This window comes from Protomyctophum parallelum (genome assembly GCF_964188405.1).
Source record: "Protomyctophum parallelum genome assembly, chromosome: 8".
NCBI lineage: Eukaryota > Metazoa > Chordata > Actinopteri > Myctophiformes > Myctophidae > Protomyctophum > Protomyctophum parallelum.
In genome coordinates, this window is record NC_139703.1 from 7,824,086 (window position 1) to 7,850,588 (window position 26,503).

Genomic DNA, 26,503 nt, shown 5'->3' on the forward strand with positions numbered 1-26,503 from the left:
AAAGGCCTGGCCAACAGTCAGGCCACTACTAACATGTTATCAGTTATAGGAGAGGCAGATCAATCCCAGCTAATGTGAATCACACACAGTCCGGTGGAACAAGTCGTCTAAAACCATATTATATAACCTAGACAGCAGTGGTTCCCAAAGTGGGGTCCTTGAGGGAGTTCCAGGGGGTCCTCAGCTAAATGATAGTTTGGAACCAAATGGACCCTTATGGGTCTGTAACTGTAACTCTGAGAGTGTACAAATGGAACTAAATGGACCCTAACGGGTCCATTTGTACACGCTCAAAAGTAAAATTAACATTGATTTTACAATATAAATTGGGGGTTCTAGAGGTAGAAATTGCCATTAAATGGGGATCCGTAGACTAATGCATGTCAAACTGAGGGTCCTTGAAATGAAACGGGTTGAGAATCACTGCTAGAGCCATAAAAAGCTTCTCTTATGGGGGTCCTTGGCATATCTTTTCAAATGGGGGTCCTTGGCATATCTTTTCAAATGGGGGTCCTTGGCATATCTTTTCAAATGGGGGTCTGCGGGGCTAAGTAGTGTCGATTTGGGGGTCCTTAACATGAAAAGGTGTGGGAACCACGGACCATAGAGTAAACAAAACGGCTGTGTGAGAGGAATAAGGCATAAGACATATTTGCCCTCACACGACCTGATAACACCCCCCCTCCCCCTCCCCCACCCCCACCCCCAGCATGTACGCACAAACACACATCATTACCTGTATCTTCTGATCTGCCATTAGTCAGTCTGAAGGAATTCGAATGGCTTCCCGCCTGCTTGTACTTCTTAAACCTGTCGATCAGAAAGCAAAAACACAATGATGAATACATCTGCACTGGTTCGTTCACGCACTCACGCGCACGCACGCACGCACGCACCTCTCCTACGTGTACATTTTAAGGCTTTTCTATGCTTATATTATTGATATTACAGTAGGTAGACAGGAGAGAGACAGAGAGAGATGAGGAGTGACACACAGAAAAGGACGTTGGGATCGGGACTGGAACCTGAGACACACTGTCGGGCTACACTGAGCCTAGGTGACCCAGAAGTTTGAATTTGAATGAAAAAAATGAGGCAAAGCTAGTTCCTGACCTGAGCATGTAGAGGATGATGATGATGAAGACGATGACGAGCAGCGAGGACAGGGCCACCATCACGGCGATGATGGGCATGTCGTCCGACGGCGTGTCTTCTTCTTGGTTCAGGCGACACGGGAAGATAGAAAGAAAGACAGCGTGATCATTTAAACATGCTTAACTATTAACCTATTCAGAGCCCGGCATACTTTGTTGTAGGAGGAATAACGAAAACAGATCTAGAAGCTCACAACGCATTGTCACTCATGTGCCGTGAGCTTGTAGATTCGCTATTTCTTAATGAATCCTGAAGTTATTTGAGCAATTTTTTTAAGATGACAACCCCCAAAATAGGGAGGGCATGTGTTTAATTTAACTTTGAGAGTGAAAAAAATATGAATGAAATGTTTGCCGTCACTGAAAGACCCTTTTCAGCTGATTTTGATGAATAACATTGTCTAAATTGTTTGGGATGTTTTCTGAATTAATCCCACTTCTGAGAGCCACAGTCCCACTGAGACCACGTTAAAGATGTCCAAAAGGTCATCTCAACGTGTTCATCAGGTGACCTGACCTCTACTTCTTGGTCCGAAACTCGCCTCCAACTTTCCTTTCCAGCGCTTCAGCCAAAGAGCAACATAAAGGATGTCTTGTGTTAACATTTCATGGGCGAGCTGAAGAGAAAGGCCTAAAGATAGAGGAGGAGGGGGTGGACTAGTCCCTCTGAAGAGAAAGGCCTACATAGAGGAGGAGGAGGGGGTGGACTAGTCCCTCTCACAGTGAGTGAAGAGAAAGGCCTACACGCAGATGGAAGATAGAGGAGGAGGGGGTGGACTAGAGAAAGGCCTACACGCTGAAGAGAAAGGCCTACACTCTGAAGAGAAAGGCCTACGCGCTGAAGAGAAAGGCCTACGCGCTGAAGAGAAAGGCCTACGCGCTGAAGAGAAAGGCCTACGCGCTGAAGAGAAAGGCCTACGCGCTGAAGAGAAAGGCCTACGCGCTGAAGAGAAAGGCCTACACGCTGAAGAGAAAGGCCTACGCGCTGAAGAGAAAGGCCTACACGCAGATGGAAGACAGAGGAGGAGGAGGGGGTGGACTTGTCCCTCTCACAGTGAGTGTGCAGATACATCACCGTTTAAATCTCAGGGTCAAACCTCTGTTTCCACAATAATTGGTTATACCCTAACCCATAAAACACTGCTCTGTACTTTTGGGCTAATATTAGCAGTGCAGTCAATGTGAATTATTCAGAGAATTAAAAACAGTTAAACGCACCCATCTCTACGTCACAAAGCATGTAGGCCCACCATCAGGTGTTTTTTCTTTTTTAGGTTTGTCAATTATACATATTTCTGATCACTGGACACTAAGATGTTGATTATATGACCGTGTTTTGGCCCACATGAATGAATAAACAATCGAGGTGCAGACGACGGTTTGATTTGGCATGCACTGCAAGAATCCGGAGTGTCAACATAATTCTGAGAGTGTAAAAATGTTACCCTTATTCAGGATTTTTCCACTGCAGGTTTAACATTACAAATTAGACTTCATGGAGCCCAGTGATCTATTCTAGGTGATGTGTACGGCAAGTTAAAATGGCTAAGCTATTTGTGTACCTATCTCTGCTGTGTTCATGAGCTACTGATTAAGTGTGGACATGCTGCCATGCTTCATGGTGTAGCTACCTCACATGACATGAGTCTTTTAGATCAGTGGTTCCCAAAGTGAGGTCCAGGGACCCCTATGGGGTCCTTGAGGAGGTTCCAGGGGGTTGCCACCCAGCTAAATGATAGTTTGTAACCAAATGGACCCTTATTGGACTGCAACTCAGAGAGTGTACAAGGGTCCATTTGGTTCCATTTGTACACTCTGAGTTAAATTAACATTGATTTTACAATATAAATTGGGGGTCCCAGAGATAGAAATGCCATTAAATGGGGGTCTGTAGACTAATGCATTAGAAATTAAACGAGTCACTGCTAGAGCCGTAAGAATCTTCTCTTATGGGGGTCCCTGGCATATCTTTTCAAATGGGGGTCCGTGGGCTAATTAGTGTCAATTTGGGGGTCCTTGACATGAAAAGGTTTGGGAACCAATGCTTTAGATTAACCATAAGGGTTTACAGTAAAAGATGATATTTAGGCATTTCACAAGCCCACATCTCACCTACTAGGGCTGTATTTTGCGTGTCTTATCTTAAGTACCAGGTCTTATTACTTAACTTAAGACCTGGAGGCGTGGCCAATGCTCTTTGGCCACTCAGAATAGTCAAATGGCATTGATCACGCCTCCAGGTCTTAAGTTAAGTAATAAGACCTGGTACTTAAGACACGCAATATACAGCCCCTAATGTTTATACGGACGACGTTGATGAAATCAATGGTAAAGAGCGGTAAAATTGCAGCGCACCACGGTACAATCGACGAATTTAAGCACCATTTAGCATTTTTGTTATTATAGCCCATCTCCGGGCCTATTTCCAAAAGAATGGATCATTTGACCACGCACTTCACATGTGCCTTCTTGACGAAGCGGTTTGGAATGCTGCCCGGTTGAGTTATGTTGCATTTTCATGCATCATTCCTGGAGACCTTGCAGTGTTTTCTCAGACAGACAATGTGTACATTGAACAGTGCATCAGCACAACAGGCTGCGGGGATCATGTGAAACTGACGTGGCCGCGACTGCTCTGAATCTAATGCCATGATGCAGAACAGCTCAGAGACAGCCACACAACACCCATAGACACAGACAGAGGGAAAAGACGCACGCATTACATAAGACTCATGTCTCTAAAAGGAATGCATATTATAGTATATTACATAACTGATATACATGCATTCCCATTTGTTATGCTTTGTTGTAACCAATAGTACTTCTGCAGTCTCTTAATTCGTTAATCCTCACAACTGCCGATCTTAGTGAAAAATGTCTTCAAATACTTCAACCTGGCTTTACTAATTTGGTTAAAACATTAGACATTAGATTAGACCAATGGTTCCAAATGGACCCTTTAGTTACTCTAGTTTACTGTATATGGAACCAAATGGAGTAATGGACACCGATTTGGTTCCATTTGTGCACTCTCAGAGTTATGGGGGTCCTTGAAATGGAAACGTTTGAGGACACTAGATTAGACTGTAGTAGTTGAAATTAAATATTCCATGCATGAATGCACTCAAATTAAGATTTAAGGTCTTACCTGTGTCGTCCTCCTCATCTGTGAAAGACAAAAACGGAATCAGCGTTACCAGCACATACAACACACACACACACACACACACAAACAGGAAGAGCTTGAGTGAGTATCCATTTAACCACTTTTAGCCATCTTATTATGGAAGATTTCAGTTGTAAAGCACGCACATCCACTCACTAAAAAACAGGTGCTGGGCTGAGGTCAGAATTAAATAATAATAATAAAGTCTACACACTGGGTTATGCTCCAAAGATTAAAAATATATTTGGGTCCTGTTCACCATTGGACATATTGACCAAACTTTCAATTAAAAGGAGCTACATTTCATTGCCAAAGCAAGTGTGAAAAGAAATTGTAAAAACTGTTGAAAAACGGGGAAAGTATATACAGTTGGAGGGGGAACAGCATTGTGTAAACAGAGCTATGTCACATTGCATCGTTATACACAGGGTATAATGCTTTTTGAAACAAATAGCACCAAACTTTTGCAGTCACTTTGGGACACTTTGGGTCTCTCTCTCAAAACTATTTAAATAGTATACAAATAAAAGCCTCAGATTTAAAATGTGTTTCATTGCATGCCATTCTCCAAAGTGTCAGTGTCATTGCAGACGCTCACCTGGCATGTGGTCTGGTGGGGGGGCCAGCGTGGTCTCCGTCTCCACGCCGTAGTCGGGGTACGGCTCCGGGGTGGTCGTGTCCTCCTCGGGCTGCGTGGCGTCCGTCCCGTTCTCGCTCCCCCCGTCCGGGGGAGGAGGGGGAGGGGCGGTCTGGGTGGGCGGGCGGTTGGCAGGGAGAATATAGTTAGCCCATTCTTTTTTTTTTTTTAAGATATTTTTTTGCGGCTTACGCCTTTATTGATTTTTTAAGGGATAGAAAGTAGGCTGACAGGAAACGGGAGAGAGATGGGAGGATGACATGCGGTAAAGGCCGTGTCGGGTCCGGGAGTCGAACCCGCGGCACACCGCGACTGGATCACCAGTCCGGTGCCCAGACCGTTACGCTACGGCCTGGGCAGTTAGCCCATTCTGACCTGAGATCAGATTCATACGAGGTTTCCACTGGACAACACACTGGTCTGATGAACCCATTCTGACCTGAGATCAGATTCATACGAGGTTTCCACTGGACAACACACTGGTCTGATGAACCCATTCTGACCTGAGGTCAGATTCAAAAAATGTCAGTCGTTCTTCGATTTTCCAAAAATAGCAGACCTACAAGCTCGTAGCGCGCCACTCGGTGGCGCGCTATGAGCTTGTAGATCTGCTATTTTTCAATAGCTAAAGCACGACATGATGCTGACACCAAAATGGGTTCCCGGTCAGAATGGGTTAACTAAAACTAACAAGATAACTCAAACTAGTAAACTGCGATATAAAAATAAAAGGACAAAAATAAACATGAGTATCTGAAACTTTGAGTGTATACAAAACGAATACTAACTAAAATTGTAGAATCGTAGAAAACATTTTCCCTTATTTTCCCTTTATTTTGTCAGAAAATCTACAAGCTCACAATGCGTATATCTACTAAACTGAAATAGAAAGCAAAAGGGAAGTAGGTCGGGAGTGGCTTATTGTCGGTATCAACCTGTAAAACACGGGAGTCTGTCCCCGTTACAATGCGCTACACCCCTGGGAGATGGAGTCTAAATGCAAGAGCTCTACCGACTGACTGGGCTACCCGGAAAAATGTCAAACTATACTAACCTGGGTGGTTGGCACTGCATCGTTTGGGGCATCGGTCGGGGTTGGTGGAGGAGGAGTTGCTGGGAGGAGGGCTGGCAGCTCCGGGGCGACGGTGAGCGCCGCTGTGGTCGCCGCGGCGCTATCATCACCACCCTCTGGCACACCACCCCCATCACCCGCCGGGACCTTCACGGTGGTGGCGGCGGCGGCCGGCGTTGAGGCGGGTGCCACAGCGAGGGCGGTGGGCGGAGCCGTGGCGGGCGGGGCTCGTTCTGTGACCGGCGCAGCGGCAGTGGCGGCGGCCGCCGTGGCGTTCTGAACGGCCGCCACAGGAGGCCGGTCCGTGGGTTTGGAGGCCACGATCGGTGGGCCTGCGAGACGACAGGCGTGTTCTCAGTGAGGCAGACAGGATTCTTTCTTAACCCATTTTGGGGCGGGAACCCCTTTTGGTGTTAGCATCATGTTATGCTTTAGCTATTGAAAAATAGCAGATCTACAAGCTCATAGCGCGCCACCGAGTGGCGCGCTACGAGCTTGTAGGTCTGCTATTTGTTTTAAATCGTGAAAATATTTATTTCAGAAAACTGGAGGATTTAGAAGATTTTTTTTTTAATTTTTGAGGTCAGGCCTAAATGGTGTTTTGTTTTTGGGTCCGTGATTAACACGGGCTACATTATGTTCTATGACTACAGAAATAACAGGTGCATCATGGGAGATGATGACAAATATGGGCCCCCGAAACGTAACGGAAAACAACTCTGCACAACAATGTCCTCATTTTGCATTTGAGGACAGTGTGCAGGAAGGGCCGTGTTAACGTCATAACGGGCCCCAGGCAAAGACCTATTTCTTAGTTTGGCCCATTCTAATACACATTCATTTTGATCAAAATGACTTAAAATCGGTCATGGCACAGACTGGCAACTGAGAAGTGCGTAGGCGGACATCTTGGTTGTTCTTAGCAGACACGGTTCATACCTGTGGTAGGAGGATCCTGGGCAGAAGCCCCGAGGGCCAGACTGAGCACCAGGAGCAGGGGATGTACACCCATTCTGCCCTGAAGGAAGGAGACCACATGTGGGCTATTATTACAAAATGGACATGGAGACTTCAGACTAGTGCTGCACCATTCTTGCTCAAATGTGAATCTAGATTTTCCTCCACAAGAAGTGAGATCACGAATCACGATTCTAATTTTTTCCCCATGAAAATATTTATTGTCATTAGTTGCTGAACATGACCACATCTGAATGTAGATCTGAAACGTCTGAATGTAGATCTCCATTTTTTTCGATTAATTGTGCAGCACTAATGAGGACAATGTCCAATATCAAAGACATTAATACAATATATGAAGACAATTCTTCTTCTTTTTTTCACTCTACCTAACCCAAAGCCACCCTTTAACAGAGAAATCAGGGTTTTCAGTTTTATAAATCACTTAAAGGTATATTCAGTGATTTCACTTAATTCAAATATCACTTATTGTTTTGTTTTGTTGTGATAATCCTCTCTACTATATAGTGTGCTGACCATATAAGGAGTTCCTCCCTGTCCCCAGTTAACCGGGGGTCAAAAAACCTTAGGTTTCGTTTTTGACTCTCTATCCTGATTGGATGAAAGGCTTAGGTCCCACCTAAAAACGAAACCTAAGGTTTTTTGAGTGAAATCACTGAATATACCTTTAAATAAGTGATCTACAAGATCACAATGTGTCATGGTGCATTGTGGACGTGTAGATCAGTGGTTCCCAAACGATTTCATGTCAAGGACCCACAAATTGACACTAATTTAGCCCTGCGGACCCCCATTAGAAAATATATGCCAAGGACCCCCATAAGGGAAGACTTTTACGGCTCTAGCAGTGATTTTCAACCATCAGCCCGGTTTGACCTGAATTAGGTTACGGCCCCCCATTTAACCCATTCTGACCTGAGATCAGATTCATACGAGGTTTCCACTGGACACACACTGGTCTGATGAACCCATTCTGACCTGAGATCAGATTCTAAAAAATGTCAGTCGTTCTTCGATTTTTCAAAAATAGCAGACCTACAAGCTCGTATCGCGCCACTCGGTGGCGCGATATGAGCTTGTAGATCTGCTATTTTTCAATAGCTAAAGCATAGCATGATGCCGACACCAAAATGGGTGCCCGGTCAGAATGGGTTAATGGAATTTCTATCTCTGGGACCCCCAATGTATATAGTCAAATCAATGTTAATTTAACTAATTTACAAATGGAACCTAACGGGTCCGTTTGGTTCCATTTGTACACTGAGTCACAGACCTATAAGGGTCATTTTGGTTACAAACTATCATTTAGCTGGGGACCCCCTGGAACTCCCTTAAGGACCCCTGGGGGTCCCCGGACCCCATTTTGGGAACCACTGATGTAGATAATGCCATTTGTGCTTTTTCATTTGCACAGACCTCCAACGACATGCCCCCAAAACAGCACCGACATCTAATGACATGCCCAAAAAAGAGACACCAGATTGAAAGTGGTTAAATGTTATTAGTACCGGAAAGTAATACGACATAATTTATTTGTAATGTAATAAAAGTGTAATGGTGCAGCTGAGTGTGTGTTTGATTTGACCTGATCTGTATTTATCTTGAACAAATAATTGCAAAGCCTCTTACCTTAACAAACGAAGTTTGCATCAGTCACTCATTCGCACAGCGTAGTCCTGTGGACAGCAGCACAAGAAAGCATTTAGCCATTTGACTTTGGTTTATTCCCTTCAACTTGCTTTTTATATAAAAAATCCCTCCTCTGCCAACTCATGTATGATTGCATTATCGATCATACCATCTAACAATAACGCTCGATTCCTACTGAATCTGCAAAGTAACACCGACGCTTTCACTGCAGGCGCACTATGGCATTCAGTATCAATATGAATAATAAGAAGCCTTAATTATTCTCGGGAAGAGTCAAACAAACGGAAAGGAATCTATAGCCTCTGCAGATGCATGGGAAGGCTGGTGGTGTGCAGAGAGTACGATAGGAAGTATAACAAGCCCAATTCCCAGCATTTTATACTTTTCAGGGCTACTCAAAAGGGTAAACAACAGGGATTCAGATTGGAAACATGTTATTCCTATTTAAAGATTTAAGGGAGACACAGATTTGTCCGTGCTAATGACCATTCAACACCAGTCTACACCCAAGCATCAACAAGGTCTAACAGAATTAGTGTCACATTTAAATTCCTCAAGTGAGTGGCATGGATGTGATTCAGCTCTTAGCCCTCTCGTCCTCGCCAGCTGGGACAAGTGAGGCCAAATATAGTAGACCGGAGGAGAAGAGGACAAAAGAGGGGCGGGTGGTCTGGTGTAAAGCCAATTCATACTCTGTTGTGCATCAAAAAATACGCCGACCTACAAACTCACAAACGTCTCATCCGTGCAGCGCTGCACGCTTGTAGGTCGGATATTTCTTTCCGCGAGACACCATCGCGCGACGGAGCATAAATTAGGCAACAGGCTGACTGTCGGTCTTTGGTGTAATCGCAGAAGCCCCCCGGGGCTGCTGTCTCAGTGACCAAGCAGGCTGTGATAATCCCTGGGCCTAATCCCATGATCTTGACCCTGGCATAATCCAGCCCGTCTGGCTGTGCTCAGGGAGACGCTGCAGCAGCACTTGGGACACACAGTCAGCCTCTGATGCTTGGCAGTTGGCATCAGAGAATATTACATCAGAGAACCATGGGCATCTTGGCTGCTGAAAGCAGCAACAGTGCCAGTTCCCCGTCCTCCTGGCATACGTACATCTATCTCTACTGAACAGCACTTGTTGTCCCGTCTAGTTTATATCCCAGACAAAGCGAGACTGGCTTTTAGGAGACCAGGAGCAGGTTGGAGTCCATTCATTCCAATGGGAGAAGTGAACGTGAACACGGCTTCTGAACCATTCTTTAGCCCCATGGTCACTGAACTAAATATTGGACCCATTCTTCACAAGCCACACATTCTGACGTTTTTTTTTCCCCCTCCAGAGAGACATATCAGGAAAAGATCGACTTTGTTATCTACATTTCTCTGTCCCAGACATTCATGAGATCTGACATTCACTTAGGAGGCCATTTTGTGTTCTTCTTCTTCTTGCCCCGAGGCAGAGCGTGGGTTGGGCTAGCTTCTTAAAGTAAGCATCTTTGTTTATATCACGATTCACGCTGCTATTTGGCTTTGATTTACAGCCTAGTAAAAATTTAACCAACAACTTACCATCTTTCAGCTACCATCTATCCAACCTAACCATTAATCTCTCAAAAATAATGCCAGCCCAGTGCCCAAGAAATAATTCCTCCATAATAGACCTGCACTGTCTGTTCTGTTCTCAGGGATTACCGACTATGGCTTTGACCCTGGCCCACTTTACTAGCACTGTGGCTTTGACCCTGGCCCACTTTACTAGCACTGTGCTAGGCGTGGGATCCGGAACCAGCGGGAACTGAAGGAACCGGATCCAACATTGAGTTACCACCAGAATCACTTCCATCACATTTGCAACCGTTTCCGGAATGGATCACACTGTCAGACCTGGTATGTGGACTTTATGTCTGCTATACAATTACAATACTAGTGGTTCTCAAACCGTTTTATTTCAAGGACCACCATTATAATAAGAGGGAACAAATGGAACCGTTCTATTTGTACACTCAGAGTTACAGGCCTCTAAGGGTCCATCTGGAACCCCCTATACTAGGAATCGTTAAGAGGGAATCGTTAAGGAACAGGCATCGTTAAGAGCTTAACCCATTTTGGGCGGGAACCCCTTATGTTATGCTTTAGCTATTGAAAGATAGCAGATCTACAAGCTCATACGCGCTACGAGCTTGTAGGTCTGCTATTTTTTTTTATTATCAAAAAACCACTGACATAGAAACATAGCTTTTTCAGAAAACTGTCAGGATGTAGAAGACTTTTAGAATCTGATCTCAGGTCAAAATGGGTTAAGGCTTCCAAGTTCCAAACCTACTTACTACTACTAGGATGTACTGATGACAGACTTAATATACTGCACATTCCTTCATTGCTGACATTCTATTCATTCAGATATTCACTGTTGATAGACTGACTGTACATATCTTATTGAGTCAGACACTCACTGTTGAAGGCTGTCGACACTACACAGCAGTGTTGATAGTCTGACTTTGTACATACTGTATATTCATAATATTCAGTGGTGTTGATGTACAGCATCATTCGTATATTCTCTGGTGATAGACGTATCATTCATATATATTCATTCATTGGTGAGATGCATCATCATTCATATATGTATTGATTCATCTATCATATTTATTGATAGGACTATACATTAACGGTTAACCCATGCATTTAGAGCGCCAGTGCCGGTGTCTTAATCAGACCAGTGTGTGTCCAGTGGAAAACCTCGTATGAATCTGATCTCAGGTCAGAATGGGTTAATGTCAGAACTTAAGAACACTACATATTTTATTGATCTTGATATTTCGTGTCTCATGTTTGACACGGTTGCCACTATGACACCTGACTCCCCCGGGCCGGGCGGGATCAACAACGCTTTAATTATGTTACTAATCATCTTAATTATCATTCTGGATGCGGTATTATTAAATTCATGTATCCATGATGAATGAATGATCCATGTATCCATGAATGGATCAATGGATCAATTCGAGGACATTACAGTGACAGGTGAAATGAAGAGATAGAGAACACAGTGAAAGCTGCCTTTTTGTCTGCCATAGCAAAGCAGATACTTGGCTTCTATTCACACAATGGCAATTTTGGGAAGATTCTCCCTCCCCCCCCCCCCACCCACCCCCGTTAGTTTCAGCAGCCAATGAGGCCAGGACACACATCTGGGCTATATATAGAGGTGTTTCTAAATTAGACAGGGTGGCCTTGCATATCACAAGTGTCTTAGCTTCATAGCGGACTAATTACACATGATTACGGCTGCACTGACGTCAAGAGAGAAAGACAGGCTTATATAATAATCCACATCCTCACTTGCTCAATGCTGGCATGAATGAATGAATGAATCCAGGTTAACCCTGACCTGAGATCAGATTCATACGAGGTTTCCGACGGACACACACTGGTCTGATGAACCCATTCTGACCTGAGATCAGATTCTAAAAATGTCAGTCGTTTTTCGATTTTTTTCAAAAATAGCAGACCTACAAGCTCGTATCGCGCCACTCGGTGGCGCGATACGAGCTTGTAGATCTGCTATTTTTCAATAGCTAAAGCATAACATGATGCTGACACCAAAATGGGTGCCCGGTCAGAATGGGTTAAAGTCAAATGTGATCATCAATCTTTCCACGAAAATATGTATTGTCTTTAGTCTGTAGTTGCTGAACATTACTACGTTCAAAATGTGGCACCTGGAGCCAACTTCTGTGGCTTTAAACAGACAACATCAAAGCGCTTGACTTAAACCTCTCTCTTGTAGCAAAAACATAAGAGTAACTACGGTAAAATGAATTGGACAGCCAACTAGTGCTGCATGATTTTTCCTCAAATTTTGAAATCTAGAACGCAAGCGTTTTCAGATTAATCGTGCAGCACTACTTTAACCCATTCTGAACGGGCACCCATTTTGGTGTTGGCATCATGTTATGCTTTAGCTATTGAAAAATAGCAGATCTACAAGCTCATATCGCGCCACCGAGTGGCGCGATACGAGCTTGTAGGTCTGCTATTTTTGAAAAATCTAAAAAAACGACTGACATTTTTAGAATCTGATCTCAGGTCAGAATGGGTTAATCAGACCAGTGTGTGTCCAGTGGAAACCTCGTGTGAATCTGATCTCAGGTCAGAATGGGTTAAAACACTTCGGGGGTCATTTTTTTTAACTTCTGCTCAAGCTTTTCAGCACCTGAGTCAGTTAAAAAAAAAAAAGTGCTTGATTCAATATTTAGATATTCATTTTATCAGACAGGTCCCCTTCTTCTATATAGGCCTACTGTATACCCATTGTAACTTCAAACCCTGATAGACTCTGACCCTGAAAACATGCATTCCTTGGTTCTGGACTGGTGACTGATATTGTCCTTCTAAAGCATAAGGGGTTGGTTTTTTCAATGAAATAAATTAAATACATGAAAATATATATAAATGGAAAAACACGCCCCTAAGCATTAGAAGGACAATATCAGTTACCAGATTGTGGTACTTTCTCTCCCAGTGGAGTGCATTCAGACATCACACCGTAAAATTCTAAATGTTAGTTTAATTCTGGGAGGTGTACAAATGGAACCAAATGGACCCGTCAAGATTTTATAGTGCAGGGAAGTCATAAAACAGAAGAGTGCACATCGCTTCCTTCCCCTACTGTCTGGACCTGTAGACAAAAAAAAAACCTCTAGCTGTTCCAAAAATGACAAGGCAACCATTGACCTCTCCATGATGTGCCAGTGCCACGCCTCCTCATTCAAATCTACGACTCAGATTTAACATTATTTAATTAGCGCTCACCCATGGGTAGAATTAGCTTGAACAACTGGCATGATTGAAAACCTGTCCGTCTCGACATGATGAGCCTAGAGGGTTTTGCACACGCAGAAAAATAAATCTGAGTGATGCCACGGCATACTGGGGCATAGATAACCATCTTCAGACCATGTTTCTTTAAAGAAAGAAATTAAAAGAAAAAAACCTAACCACTTGTCTTAAACCCTATATATACACACTTCACCGACAGTGGTCTGTCTACTCCTTCCCCCTCTACACCAAATCCCTTTCTTCGAAAATAGCCGATGTACAAGCTCATTTTCTGCTAACACTCCCGTTAAAGACATGGCCAAAATTGGGATGCTAGGGTTCATTCAAGTGGTTAAAGGTGCCACAAAATAGCCTGGCATGTCAGACTAATATCACTGCGAGATATTTCTCTGGAATCTCTGTGTGGAAGCTGCATTTCCAAGGCCCTTGGAAATGCAGCTTGCACAAGGGGTAAATTAAAAAAAGATTTTTGCATTAGTCATTATAAAATAGCTCCCAGCGTGTCACTTTGTGCCACACTGCGATTTATAATTTAGGTTTTCCCTGGCATAAAACATTTTTAGATGGAGTGGCCCACGGCCAAACCCATCATAATTGGGGGTCCATCCATGTCACGAAATGGTTTGAGACTGATTCATAAGGCATTCATAAAACATCAGGTCTGTCTTAATGCTTTAAAGAACAATTTAAGAACCATTATATTTCGGTGTGCAGTGTGCAGGGTAGTGAAAACTGGCCCGCTTCCTTGCAGACAGCTTCACATCACCACCTCTGAGGTTTTTCTAACGACATGACGCATCGTTGTGGTTGAAGGGGGGCAGGCAGGGAGGGCGGCTGTGTGACAAACTGTCCCCGTGTTGATATGATACCAGTATAGTATAGGGCTGCCTGTCACCATTGCACATTTAAGTTGACGATATTAATGTCATACAAATAATTGCCATTAAAGATTGAACTGCGTTAAATCGGCATTGAACATTAGAACATAATGAATACAAATTGTATTTCCGTTTGCGTATTAGGCTTCATTATCATGAATTGCACAGGGCGGATATGACAAATAACTTAAATACACAAAGAAATTACTGGCCCATTTAATAATTTTATACTTAAAAAAAAAAAAAAAAGCGATTACCTCAAATAATTTAGGCGATTATGTAATAATTCTGACAAGCCTAACGAGTAGGGCCGTCGGCATCATGCCATTTTACTTGACGATTACACAAACTATTTGAGATTTACCATTTTAATTGTGTTTTTGACATTTGGCATCGGAACATACAGAAAAATGAGGTTACTATTTCAATGTGGCTCACTGTACCAAAGCCCGCCCATATTGCATACCGTGTCCCGATTGGCCGCCCCAGTTCTCTGGTGTAGAAAATGGGCGTACAATTGAGCCTCTCCAGACCGTAATCCGCCGGCAGGCAATTATTTTTTTTGCCAACGGCTGATTCAGTCTGGCTTATTAGACAGGCTAATTTCTTTAAGCCTCCATGTCTTACTGTGGCAAAATTCAACTTTGGAGAGAAACGGTCAAATAGGAGGCGAGTGTCCGTCTGAATTTCGTTGCGCATTTAGTAGTGTAATTACAGCACCGCTCAGCGGCCTGCGGTGGCTGAGACGAAGCAGTGAAAGGTCCTGAACCACCGCTGAGCGGTGCCAAAATTACACGACTAAATGTGCAACAAAATACAGGCGGGCGCTCGTATTTTACATTCCGTTTCTCTCCCAATTAGAACTGCTGATGGAGCAGCCATAAACTACACAGGTAAGTCCCGATGTACTGGGCATCTTTGTAAAGTTAGCGTTAGTAAAAAAGCAAGGTAAAAAGGGTAAGGTTTGAGAAGACTAACATCAGTCACTTTCCCATTCATTGTAGTAGAAGAGCCGACTGTGTACACCGCAGATATCTTGTCTACTCTCCGCCTACAGGAAATACGTTGGCTGCGACCAGGGGACCCGTCTCTGAATGTGTCTATAATATGCTTCCTAACGGTTTACGGATGCTGTGTGAATCGGAGAGCTTTATCTATAGGCTTGTGGTCTAAAATGCACAGGTCCCCAAGAGACCAACTTAATGTGTTCAGACCACCTAAAAAGCACCGGACCTCCCCTCCGGGTTGTGTGTGTGTGCGTGTGTGTGTGTGTGTGTGTGTGTGTGTGTGTGTGTGTGTGTGTGTGTGTGTGTGTGTGTGTGTGTGTGTACTCCTGTGTGTATGTCTTGCCAACAAACATAGCCACATGGTGATAGAGGTCATTATTAATTCAACGGACACGGGGCAAGTGCTTCTACTTTTGCCACTTTTAAGTTCAGCGCTCGCTCCATCAGTGCACACTATTAAAAAGCTGTTGCTGGGCTGGCTTGGCATCATTCACACCCAAATGATGCATGCATGCATGATTGCATGAGTCACCATGAGGAAATGGGACCTAAAATAATCACAGGCTACCCTACGACAATGACCGACTGTGTGGTAAATGTGTCTCTAAACCACTATTTGCTATTGATGATGGGGCGGGAAAGAGACAACATCATGACATTCAGCAACTAAATTATAATAATACCAATAATAATATAAAAAGAATAATGTCTATGCATCATTTGGATCTGTCAAAGGGCTTATAAGGGAACATCAATATTCGGGCCATTACGTGGCTGCTGTTATTGATTTGATCTCGTGTCACACAGAAGTATTATGCCAATCTACCTTTCTTCATGGTTCTCTCCGATCCGGGCCTGCTAAGCAGCGGTGTCATAATCTATTTTATACTACAGCACAGATCATCATTCCAACATTTTTAACCCCCACTCCGCCCCCAGGGAGGAAACCAGAGGATGAATAAGCCCATCTTTCACTTTCACAATATGCTCAAAATGCACCGTCATGCTCTCCTGACTCGGGCCTGTGCCGTGTCCCCATGTGAGGATCTCGGAGGATGACTTTAATCTACAGCCACTACCTAGGCTGCCTGGGTCAGGTCAGTGTCATGCTGAAAATAGCCGATCTCGGCGACCTAAAAGCTTCCCAACGCGTCACACCGCCTGTGTTGTAGTTTGGCTATTTCCGTCATGCGAGTCGTGACACGGTCGTATGACTAAGTATAACTCGGGCTGCAACGGGTAAATCTTCCAGAGCACTGCACTCTTGCGGCTTGACATTTCCGTGCCTAGATTAGGATGAACATCACAGTGTTCCATGATTATACATAATACTAGTGCTGCACGATTGTTGCTCAAATGTGTATCTCGATTTTCCTCCACAAGAATTGAGATTCTCGCACGATTGTGGCACCTGGAGCCAACTACTGCGGCTTTAAACGGACAACATCATCATAAACCTTTCTTAAAGTCTCTCTCTCTTGTAGCAAAAACACAAGATAACTACATGTTTAGTAAGTAAAGTAAATGATTTGGACAGCCAACTAGTGCTGCACGATTCTCGCTCAACTTTAGAAAGGAGATCGCATAGTTGTCTGAATCTAGATCACAATCTATTTTTTGATTAACCGTAGAGCACTACATAATACTTTTTATGCCTTTATTGATAGTTCAGTAGGTAGAGGCACAGGAAAGGGGGGAGAGAGAGATGGGGAGTGACACGTACGTCACACAGCACAGGCAGTCGGAAACCCGCAGCACGTCATTAGGCTGCATTGGAGCCTAGGTGCCCTGCTAGGCCAGTGGTCCGGGGCCAATACAACATTTCTAAACAGAAAATATGGGCCATACATAACAGCAAGTCCCTGATTCAATTCCTGGCTGGCTGGACCATTTGCTTCATGTCACTCCCCGACTCTCTCTATGCTAATTATCTTCTCCACTGTAGCGATCAAATAATAAAGACTCAGAAAAGCCAAAAGACAAACAAAAAAAACACCAACAAAAACAAAACAGAACAAAGATCATAAATTATGTATAGGGCGGCCTAGTGTGAAACAATTCTGATGGTGAAAACTCAAATTTCTACCAAAGGCAGAATAATACTTCCTCGAGAAAGCATTCGTTTCATTTCTCTGTGTTGAGTTGACTGCATCAGATTTCAATAGCTCCTTGGCTTGACATGACTGGGGGCTAAAAATGGCAGCCTGTAAGGAACACATACAGGAAGGATGTGTGGTCTCATGTGTGGAGCTACCAACTTTTCATTTCGCTGTTCTGCTCCGATAGAGTTTATCAAGGTTTCAAAACGTCTCCCATGTTAGTAGTAGGGCTGGCTGAATCTCCAATATGGACACAATCAAATTTCAGATAGCTATCGATATTGTGTGACCACACACACTGACCATAAACATAATACCGTATTGTTAAATTAGCAAACCTATAGATCGGCTATTTTTGACAGTATTAAATAAGGCTTACGTGATTAAAAGCAGGAAAAGACAACACTAAGGTCATATCATGTTCAAAATCTCAGACGATATCCAATTACGATATAGATATCGTATCAATATATTGCCCAGTCCTACTATGCAGCTTCCTCCAATGAAAGACACACATTAAACGAAAAGCTAAGACCACTCCAGGACAAAAACACTACAGTGACTGCTGTGATTTCTTTTTTTTTTTTAAACCCATTTAGGACTGAGACCAGTTTCTACAAAATGTCTTCTAAATCATGACCCTGAAAAACCTGTTTCTATATCTGTGGTTCTCAATGGTTGTAGATCTGCCATTTTTCCAACAGCTAAAGTTTAAAATAATGGTTAAAAGCTAGATGTGTTCCCATCCAAAATGGGTTAAATAACACCAGTGGTCGCAGACTGGAATGGCTGGGGAGTTAACTTTAGTGTGAAAGTCTTGACAGTTCACCTGACATACATTTCCCAGACTTTCCCAAAAACTCAAATTGCGTTCCCAGATAGAGGATGTTTTTTTTCCATTTATATTAGCTTATAGCAACCTGTTATAATTGGACGTCACTCCAAAAATATGATCACAGTCTATTAATCAATCCTTTTTCATTGAATGATCAATTTTTGTATTTTTTTTCATGCTTCTGCTATGCTTCTGCTATGCTTCGCAAGGAATCTCTGGAAAATGTTGCCCCCTCTTGAGAACACACGCCCCAGAGCCAGAAGAGGCGTCTACCTTTATATGTCTATGCTATTTCAGACATCTGCCTCAGAAATGGTATGTGTTCACTTCATTTACAAGCTAAATTGTGTATCACAATTCACAAGATTACAAACGAAATCCCTTGATATTATTACAATGATAGACATAATAGACATAATTATCGATACGTCGCCCAGCCCTACCTGGTGGTAGTGTTGCTGGCTTTCTTTCAAGTATAAATAGATCTTAATTAGACAATTAATAAGTTAATTAAATTGACGTCATGGCTGCCTAGCTGGCTGGACATAAAACCAGCAATAACTTCCATGGACAGAGGTCTCTCGGATTGTGCATTTAAGCTCCTGTGCTATACATTCAATATTTCATTCTTTATTAATAAACATATTTGTTCCCCTGGCCTAGACATTAATTAAGAGAATAGTGAAGGAGTCAGGACACACTGAATCCACCTCCAGCATAATGAATCCAAGAGTAGTAACGTTAGAGGAGAGGACACATTTGTCACACTGAAGCCAGCTCCGCATTTCAATTTGCTATAACCGTAGTAGCCTTTGGCTATAGGGTAAATACTTGTAGAATACAATGAAAAACAATAGTTTTAGGCTACAATTGTCACAAGGAATTTCCCTCCTTGGGACAACAAAGGCAGTAGGCACTGAAATAGCTTTTAGCCAGTGCACAGGATTTTAGCAGCTTGAATATTTATCTGGACTGGAGGTCATCTTGAATTCTGATCACATACGCAGTGAGACACGTTGTGAGCTTGTAGATCTGCTATGTTCACTCTTTAAAAAATAAAATAAAAAAGCAAATTAGTTCAGACTAGTCACTACCTTGCAATTTACACCGGCAACATAGATACAAGCCTTCCTGACATGATGTCAGCTGTGATGGGTGGGGAGATTTCACTGATTCATAGAGTGTAAAACTTCCCCCGGCTTTCTCCGGGGCACACTGCCCCGCCAAGTCATTGCAGGGCCAGATAATGGTTGTCTGTCTGTTTCCATTCATGGCATATTAATACAGTTTCTGTGTCTTGGGTGGGGGTCCGGGCCGGGCAGACAGGAATACTGTGTGAATGCCTCTCTTCATGGGAGGCTGAAGTAGGGCCTAACGTAGGGCTGCCAGGGCTCTTGCTCTGTAACAGACCACAGATTATACGTCCCCAATGCCACATACAACAGCCACAATCCCCTTTCTGAGGGCTCCTGCTTCTCCGCTGGTGCGGTTTGTGTTCCTGTTGGCCTCGCTCACAGGCTGGTAAGTTGATGAAAAGACGGGGCTGAGCAAGAGGATTTTGCACTGTGGCTAGTGCAGCAGGCGAGGGTGACCTGACCGACCGCCGCCACGTCTGTTATTAAGCCTCATATTGATGCCGTGGTTCTGTCCGGCTTTGAGGAACGAGAATGGGAAGTTGTGAGTCAGTGAGCCTCTCTCTGCCTCTTTGACTGCTTTGTTGTGGTGTTTCTCACGGGGTATGCCAAGGGCCGCTCCGCTCTTCCCACATTAGACGCGGAGAGGATGTGGAGGCGCTGGCCATGGCCTCCCCACAGAAGCCACAGTGACCTCGGAGCGTGGCATGAGAGGACACATGGCGGGCCAAAAGGCCACCAACCCCGATTCAACCAATTGTTTTTTTTTGTCAATGGACGTCTCGTAGTGAAACCTGCCGCTTAGTAAAGCCTGCTGCCTGTGCACCAAATTCACACAGAAGCCCTTTTGGTCTTATGTTTGAGGACTCATCCCCATTAAACCAACATGCCACAACTGAATAGGCATGAATCTCCATCACATAATTCTAGGTTCAGGACAGGGACATGAACCGTTTTTTTCTTTTCTCCCAGGCAATTATTTAGTTATTATGATGTACTCTCGCACAAAACTCAATCTTTATTGACTGGAAATGTTTAGATTTTGTGTTGTTTTGTATTTAGGTATTCTACACAATATGTGAAATGAATATATCTACAGGCCTACCCCTTGTGTGTGTGTTTGTCTGGCTGGCTGCGCAACACATTCCCCTTAGGCGACAAGAAACATACTGAACTTCGTAATACAGACGGGTGGCCCAGCCCAATTCCCAGCACATATAAAATCATCAGTGTTCATTGAACCCAGAGAGCGTTAAAAAACGTTGGTATGGATACATTAATAGTGAGGATTTTACAGTGTGCTGCCACGTTGTTATTGTTATTTTGAGTGACGCGGGCCCTGCGGCGGTATGGGATGCAGACAGAGGTATCTGAGCCGGTGGCCAATCCCACTGCCCCATCCATCCCCTCTGCTTCCTCTGAGAGATAAGAGGGCCATCCAAGATGAACAGACAAGCGATTGTGACTGAACCGTACTGCACCGCGATGACAGCACTTCCTCCTCCAGAGACTAGCCTCTTCCTCGTCCTCTCTTAGGTGGGGCAAGCAAATGCTACAAGAGGCCTCCAGACATTTGTTGTCACCATGCCACTTTATGACAACGCAGCCAAGTGGGCCATGTCAGAGCGAGGACCGGAGAGGCCACGGGCTACTTAGTTTAAATATTTATAAAAGTGTTTTTTTAACTGGCTTTCTTTTGCTTCAGGAACCAAATGAGTGCGCGTGTCTAGTCTACTATGAGGTATGGGATATTCTGCTGCCATGAAATCTGTTTCTTGGTGGAGGCGATTTCAACGCCTCCTTGAAATTACAGTTCTTGGCTTGCTTCCTGATGAGTAATGTCAGGGTCCTGAAATGTGATGCTTTTTGTTTGTGATATATGATTTAAATAAGAATAAAAAAACCCACACTGGGCTGGAGAGGCAGCATCACTTTAGGCAATAATCATATCATCATACTATAATTAACCGAATGTCTGAGTGTGTGTGTGTGTCCGTGTGTGTGTCTGTCAGAAACAGTGCCGTAACTCCTTACTGCCTGCACCAATCACTCCCACTTTTCACACAGGCATTGACCATATGAATATGGAGGGCGTAACGAAGCTCTTTTTCTTAATGATTATTAATTAATTTATTAGTCAATTACAAACGCACCCGGGCGCAGTACCCTTCACGGCCACAAGGGGGGGCAAATATCTCACAGCGGGTAAGGACTAGTAATAATAAATGAGCATGTTTAATGCGGCCCAAATACAACATAACAAACTCAATTATAGAACACACAATGAAAGCAGACGACAGCTCATTCGGAAACTGAGTAAACTCTCTAATATAAATCACACCCGTGTGAAGTGAGTGGCGCTAATATATGAAAGTCTAACTCATGTTGATTAGGTGATGTAATCACCATTACATCATGTAAAACAAATGGTGCCAACACAAACATTAAATGCCATTAACAATAAAGAGACAATATGGCGTAATGGACAATATGACGTTTCCCTTCATTGTCAATGGTGTTTTTAAAACAAACATTGAACTAAAAACAAACATTAAACCTGTATATTGGAGGGGCTAGCGCCCCTCAAAAACAGAACACATCCATATCGACTGGAGAAAAAATAAAATAAAATGTTTTTGTTGCCATTTTGACCAAAGTGATGCAAATGAGTAACTCAACAAGCCTTGTTGAGTTTACACCAGTTCTACGGCAGAAGTGTTGGAATTAGCGAGTGTCACTGTCATTGCGTGTCACTCCGAAATGTGTCCTTCACATCCCACAGCCGTCTATGAGGGTTGCCTACTTATGCAAGAAATTTCATCTGTGCAGTTTGTGACATTGCACTTGTCTGAAACTTACTGTAGCCTACACAGTGAAATCAGTGTTAATCTAACCCAGAGAGTGTACGAATGCAACCAATTGCACCCATAAGGGTCCATTTGGTTCCATTCTTACACTCTCCGAGTATCCAAATGCCGGATCCCTGGTCGCTCAAACTACATAATTTTACATAATCCCCTAAATATCGCTTCATCTCAACATCCATGGAATTACAGCCGCTATTCCACTGTACAATATTTAGGTCTACAGGTGGAATGTCTGGAAACACAAATATCCTGTCACACCCAGAGTGCCAGCTCATATTATTGCTCTTATTGTTGCGATAGCAGCATGCTGAAATGTCCAAACAGTTAAAAACATTCACCCATCAACGCATCAGACACGTTGTTGTTGAGTCAAGAAACGAGGCCAATCATCAAAGTGTGCTGCGAAAATCACTCTCCTTCTCTACACTGCTAAATCCGTTCTACTATCCCAAGACAGACATGTTCTTAAAAGACATGCTTGGGAAGATGACAATACGGTCCAAGTGAACAGAGCTATAGGGCTCCGTCTTTCTCTCAAATGTGAGAATGTAAATAAGCCATATTTTTAATGCAATCCAGCACTGCCGTTAAAAGGTGCGGTAAGGTTGCTCAGAAATGATTCCCAGAGTGGGCCGACCCGTCACGGCAAGCAAGACATGGTTTGACAGCTTTTAAGGAGAGGCAGTTGCATGCCCGGGCTTGACAACTGACAAGTGGGGGTCAAGGTAGTGTACTGGGCCAGCTGGCATGCAGCCAGAGGTTGGTCCACATCTCCACAGGTTTGGAACATAATACTAGAGTGGCAGAAGGCTGCTTCAGCTTTGCACTTGGCTGGTCCTGACATGAGCTCAGTGAAGAGGAAAGTGTATTCTGGAATGGCATGTAGGTCAGGGCGATAAAAAGGCTAATATTACGATTATTGTTGACCAAAAAGTATGTACCGTATGTCTATATTGTGACAATAACAATACTCTTTTAGGGTCACATAAAAACACACATATAATACAAGAGATAAAATCCCAGGCGATAAAACTAGTCTCATATGCTGATTATTACAGAGAGAGAAAAAACCCCACAAAAAGTTCAAATACGGACATACGACTGGGTTTTCTGCCTGACAGGCAGCAGCAACAATATAATATTGATATAATGCCCAGCCCTGTGTGTAGTGGAGTGGCATGTTGTTGGAGGCATGCACAGCAGCAGCCAGCAGCTCAGGGAAACAGTACAACACATGCTGCAATGAGCAGCTCCACACAGACATAATATGACATGACGTGTCGGTGCCTTTGGGTGGAAAGAAACCATGTATGATGAATTGTTGTGATTTTCTGTCAAACTGCCAATAAAGTATTCTTCTTTATCATTAAAAAAAATATATATATATATATATATATATATATATATTTGTTTTTTTTAAAGAGTGAAAATAGCTTGATCAACCAAAAACTGTGTTTTTTCTCTCAGGTCACCTCTGTAAGTAACATTTTCATCCAAGGAAGGCACCTGAAATTGAATTACATTGTTGCTTTATAGAACCTTACATTAATGTCATATTATGGTACGTAAATAATATGTAAATCTTTCGCCCTTAAGATACACACATGGAAAACTTGAGAGAATAGTGATTTCCATCACGACCGATTGAATATAACTTCATACTTGAACCCCACACTCACCAAGAATAGCAGAGCTACAAGCTCACAACGTGACACGTTGTGAGCTTGTAGATCTGCTATTTTTGGCGAGGACGTTTGGTCGTCCGTCTTTAAGTACAGGGGGTTTAATACATTATACTTGTGGGGTTTATTAAGAGAAGCTGTTAAATGCCACCATTTTTTGTTTTTCAACTCAAAATATTATATTATCAAAGTATTCAGGGGTGGCGCCCCTCCTGGACTGGTGCCACGGACGGCACCGACTTTCACATCGACTGATCTAAAAGCTCACAACTGCTATTTTCCACTATACTTTTATGCGCCACTCTTGTACGATCAGAAGTAGGCCAGGTCATCAATCTACGGGGAAAAACTAAACAAAAACCAAAGGCCCACAAGGTTCTGTTCTGTTCTGCTGCTTCACTGTCTGTGGATGATGCTCTGCCACACACTGTCAGTTCAGAGCTCTTATCATCACCACAACATTACTCAGAAGTGCAAGCAGCGCTTAATTATTGTTCAACAAAATCCTTGTGGTGGTGTGTGTGGACCAATTTGTGAATGGCAGGAGGAGGATAAGGATATTATCAATTTCGTCGTCATCTGGTATGGCAAGGAAGCCAGAAACAACTTGCTTCTTGATTATTATTCAAATATATCTAGGCTATATATATATATATATATAAGCATTATTTACAACTCAAGGTGTCAAGTCTGCCTGAAAGCAAACCCTAAACACCAAAAGGTCTCCCTCGGCCCCCATAAGATGTGCCGATAGTCTAGTCCAGTCCAGTGGCTCCCAAAGTGGGGTCCGTGGACCCTCAGAGGTCCTTGAGGGAGTTCCAGGGGGTCCCCAGATAAATGATAGTTTGGAACCAAATGGACCCTTATGGGTCTGTAACTCTGAGTTAAATTAACACTGATTTTACAATATCAATTGGGGGTCCCAGAGATAGAAATGCCATTAAATGGGGGTCCGTAGACCAATATATGCATGCATGTCAAACTGGAGGTCCTTGAAATTAAACGGGATGAGAATCTTCTCTTATGGGGCCCCTGGCATATATTTTCAAATGGGGGGTCCGCGGGTCAATTAGTGTCAATTTGGGGGTCCTTGACATGAAAATGTTTGGGAACCACTGGTCTAGTAGTCTACCTGATGATTACATTGTCCATTCAGAAATGGCAGGGGCACAGAAGGAAGGGAAGAAAAACTTAAAAAAAAATATATATATATATATATATATATATATATATATATATATATATATATATTATGCATTATACTCCTAGATTAGTGGTGGGCCATTATTACACTTTGAAATGTATCAATTCCTAACTCACGGTGTGTACTAAATGTAACAAAATGTGGTTGCATGTGTTGTGTACACACTACTACACACTCTGAGTTTCACACCCCCTCCCCTCCCTCTAAACATGTAATGACAAAGCGATGATCAATAAAGTTGACTTTCTAGTTTCTAGCAACAAGCAGACGGCTCACGTCGTCCGGGGACCTCCCTTTGTGTTCAATGCGTTATTGGCAGCAATACGTTTGTGTAGTTGGGACAAAACGTGCTGCCTCGCTTCAATCTCTGCTCGTTCTGACTGAGACGGACTTGTGTAGTAGTATAGTCATCATAATAGTACTACTAATAATAATAAATAATGTCCCGTCTGCCCCACTTCTCCCCAACCAGCCCCAAAAATGTTCCCTCCCTGCCACCAAGGTACGTAGTTCTTCTGAAATGTTCATGTACTTACAAACATCACAGACAGTCACACACACTACACGATTACATGAAGATTCACAACGCGTAAACGCGACCTACATCATGGGGGATCGAACCCTCGTCGGATCTCTTTGCATTGATCACCGCAGTTACATACATACGTACATAGTTACACACACTGCTATAACATGAAGAAAAGAAACATTGAAACAAGTGATGATCGGGGGGCTGCTGTGCTGTGCTTTATAGCTTGCGCAACAAAAACAAAACTCACCGCAACTCCGTGTTGTGTGTGTGTCGCCCCCAGGAAGGAAAGAAATCCCCACAGTTTTAGAGCAAAAAAAACTTGGGTGTGATTGTTCCTTTTTTTTTACCCCCTCCTCAACAACCGGGCTGTAGTGTGGCCGGGGTGGTTCGGCCCCTGGCTGGTCTGATATATTCTCCTCCACGCCCCAGCAGGAGCTAAAACTGAGAGACTAGCAAACCTGGCTGATAGGAATGATCTGCTTGCTGGGGAGAAACAGGACCAGGAGACGGGAGGAGGCAACAGTTCTTCCGTTATAGGGCCCCCAAAACAAGGTCCCCGCCGCAGCAACAACAAAAAAAAAATCCCGCAGATGTTCCCCAAGGGTCTTTTATCCCCAACAACGAGCTGTTTCGGTTCCTTCCGTCTCCCAGCAGATTTCACGAGGGGACGTTAAATCCAACACCACGGGGTTTGATCCTAACCTACTACCGCTGTATATCCGGGCGCGTCGGCCGACAGTTCTAGTCCGCCATGTTGTGTGATGTGTGTG

The 26,503-nt window shown here is 43.5% G+C and overlaps 1 protein-coding gene across 1 annotated transcript in view; it reads right to left on the reverse strand.

The window, feature by feature from the left end:
* The window catches only part of LOC310863785 (receptor-type tyrosine-protein phosphatase alpha-like), a 49,496-nt gene extending 22,993 nt beyond the window's left edge, over window positions 1–26,503 (reverse strand). The window contains exons 1-8 of the mRNA XM_083772280.1: window positions 25,981–26,503; window positions 8,637–8,683; window positions 6,969–7,047; window positions 6,012–6,361; window positions 4,919–5,069; window positions 4,303–4,320; window positions 1,114–1,216; window positions 737–810 (exon numbers count right to left, since the gene is read on the reverse strand). Coding sequence (XP_083628406.1) covers window positions 737–810; window positions 1,114–1,216; window positions 4,303–4,320; window positions 4,919–5,069; window positions 6,012–6,361; window positions 6,969–7,047; window positions 8,637–8,657 — 796 coding nt within the window. The 5' untranslated portion in view covers window positions 8,658–8,683; window positions 25,981–26,503. The remainder of the gene's footprint in view (window positions 1–736; window positions 811–1,113; window positions 1,217–4,302; window positions 4,321–4,918; window positions 5,070–6,011; window positions 6,362–6,968; window positions 7,048–8,636; window positions 8,684–25,980) is intronic.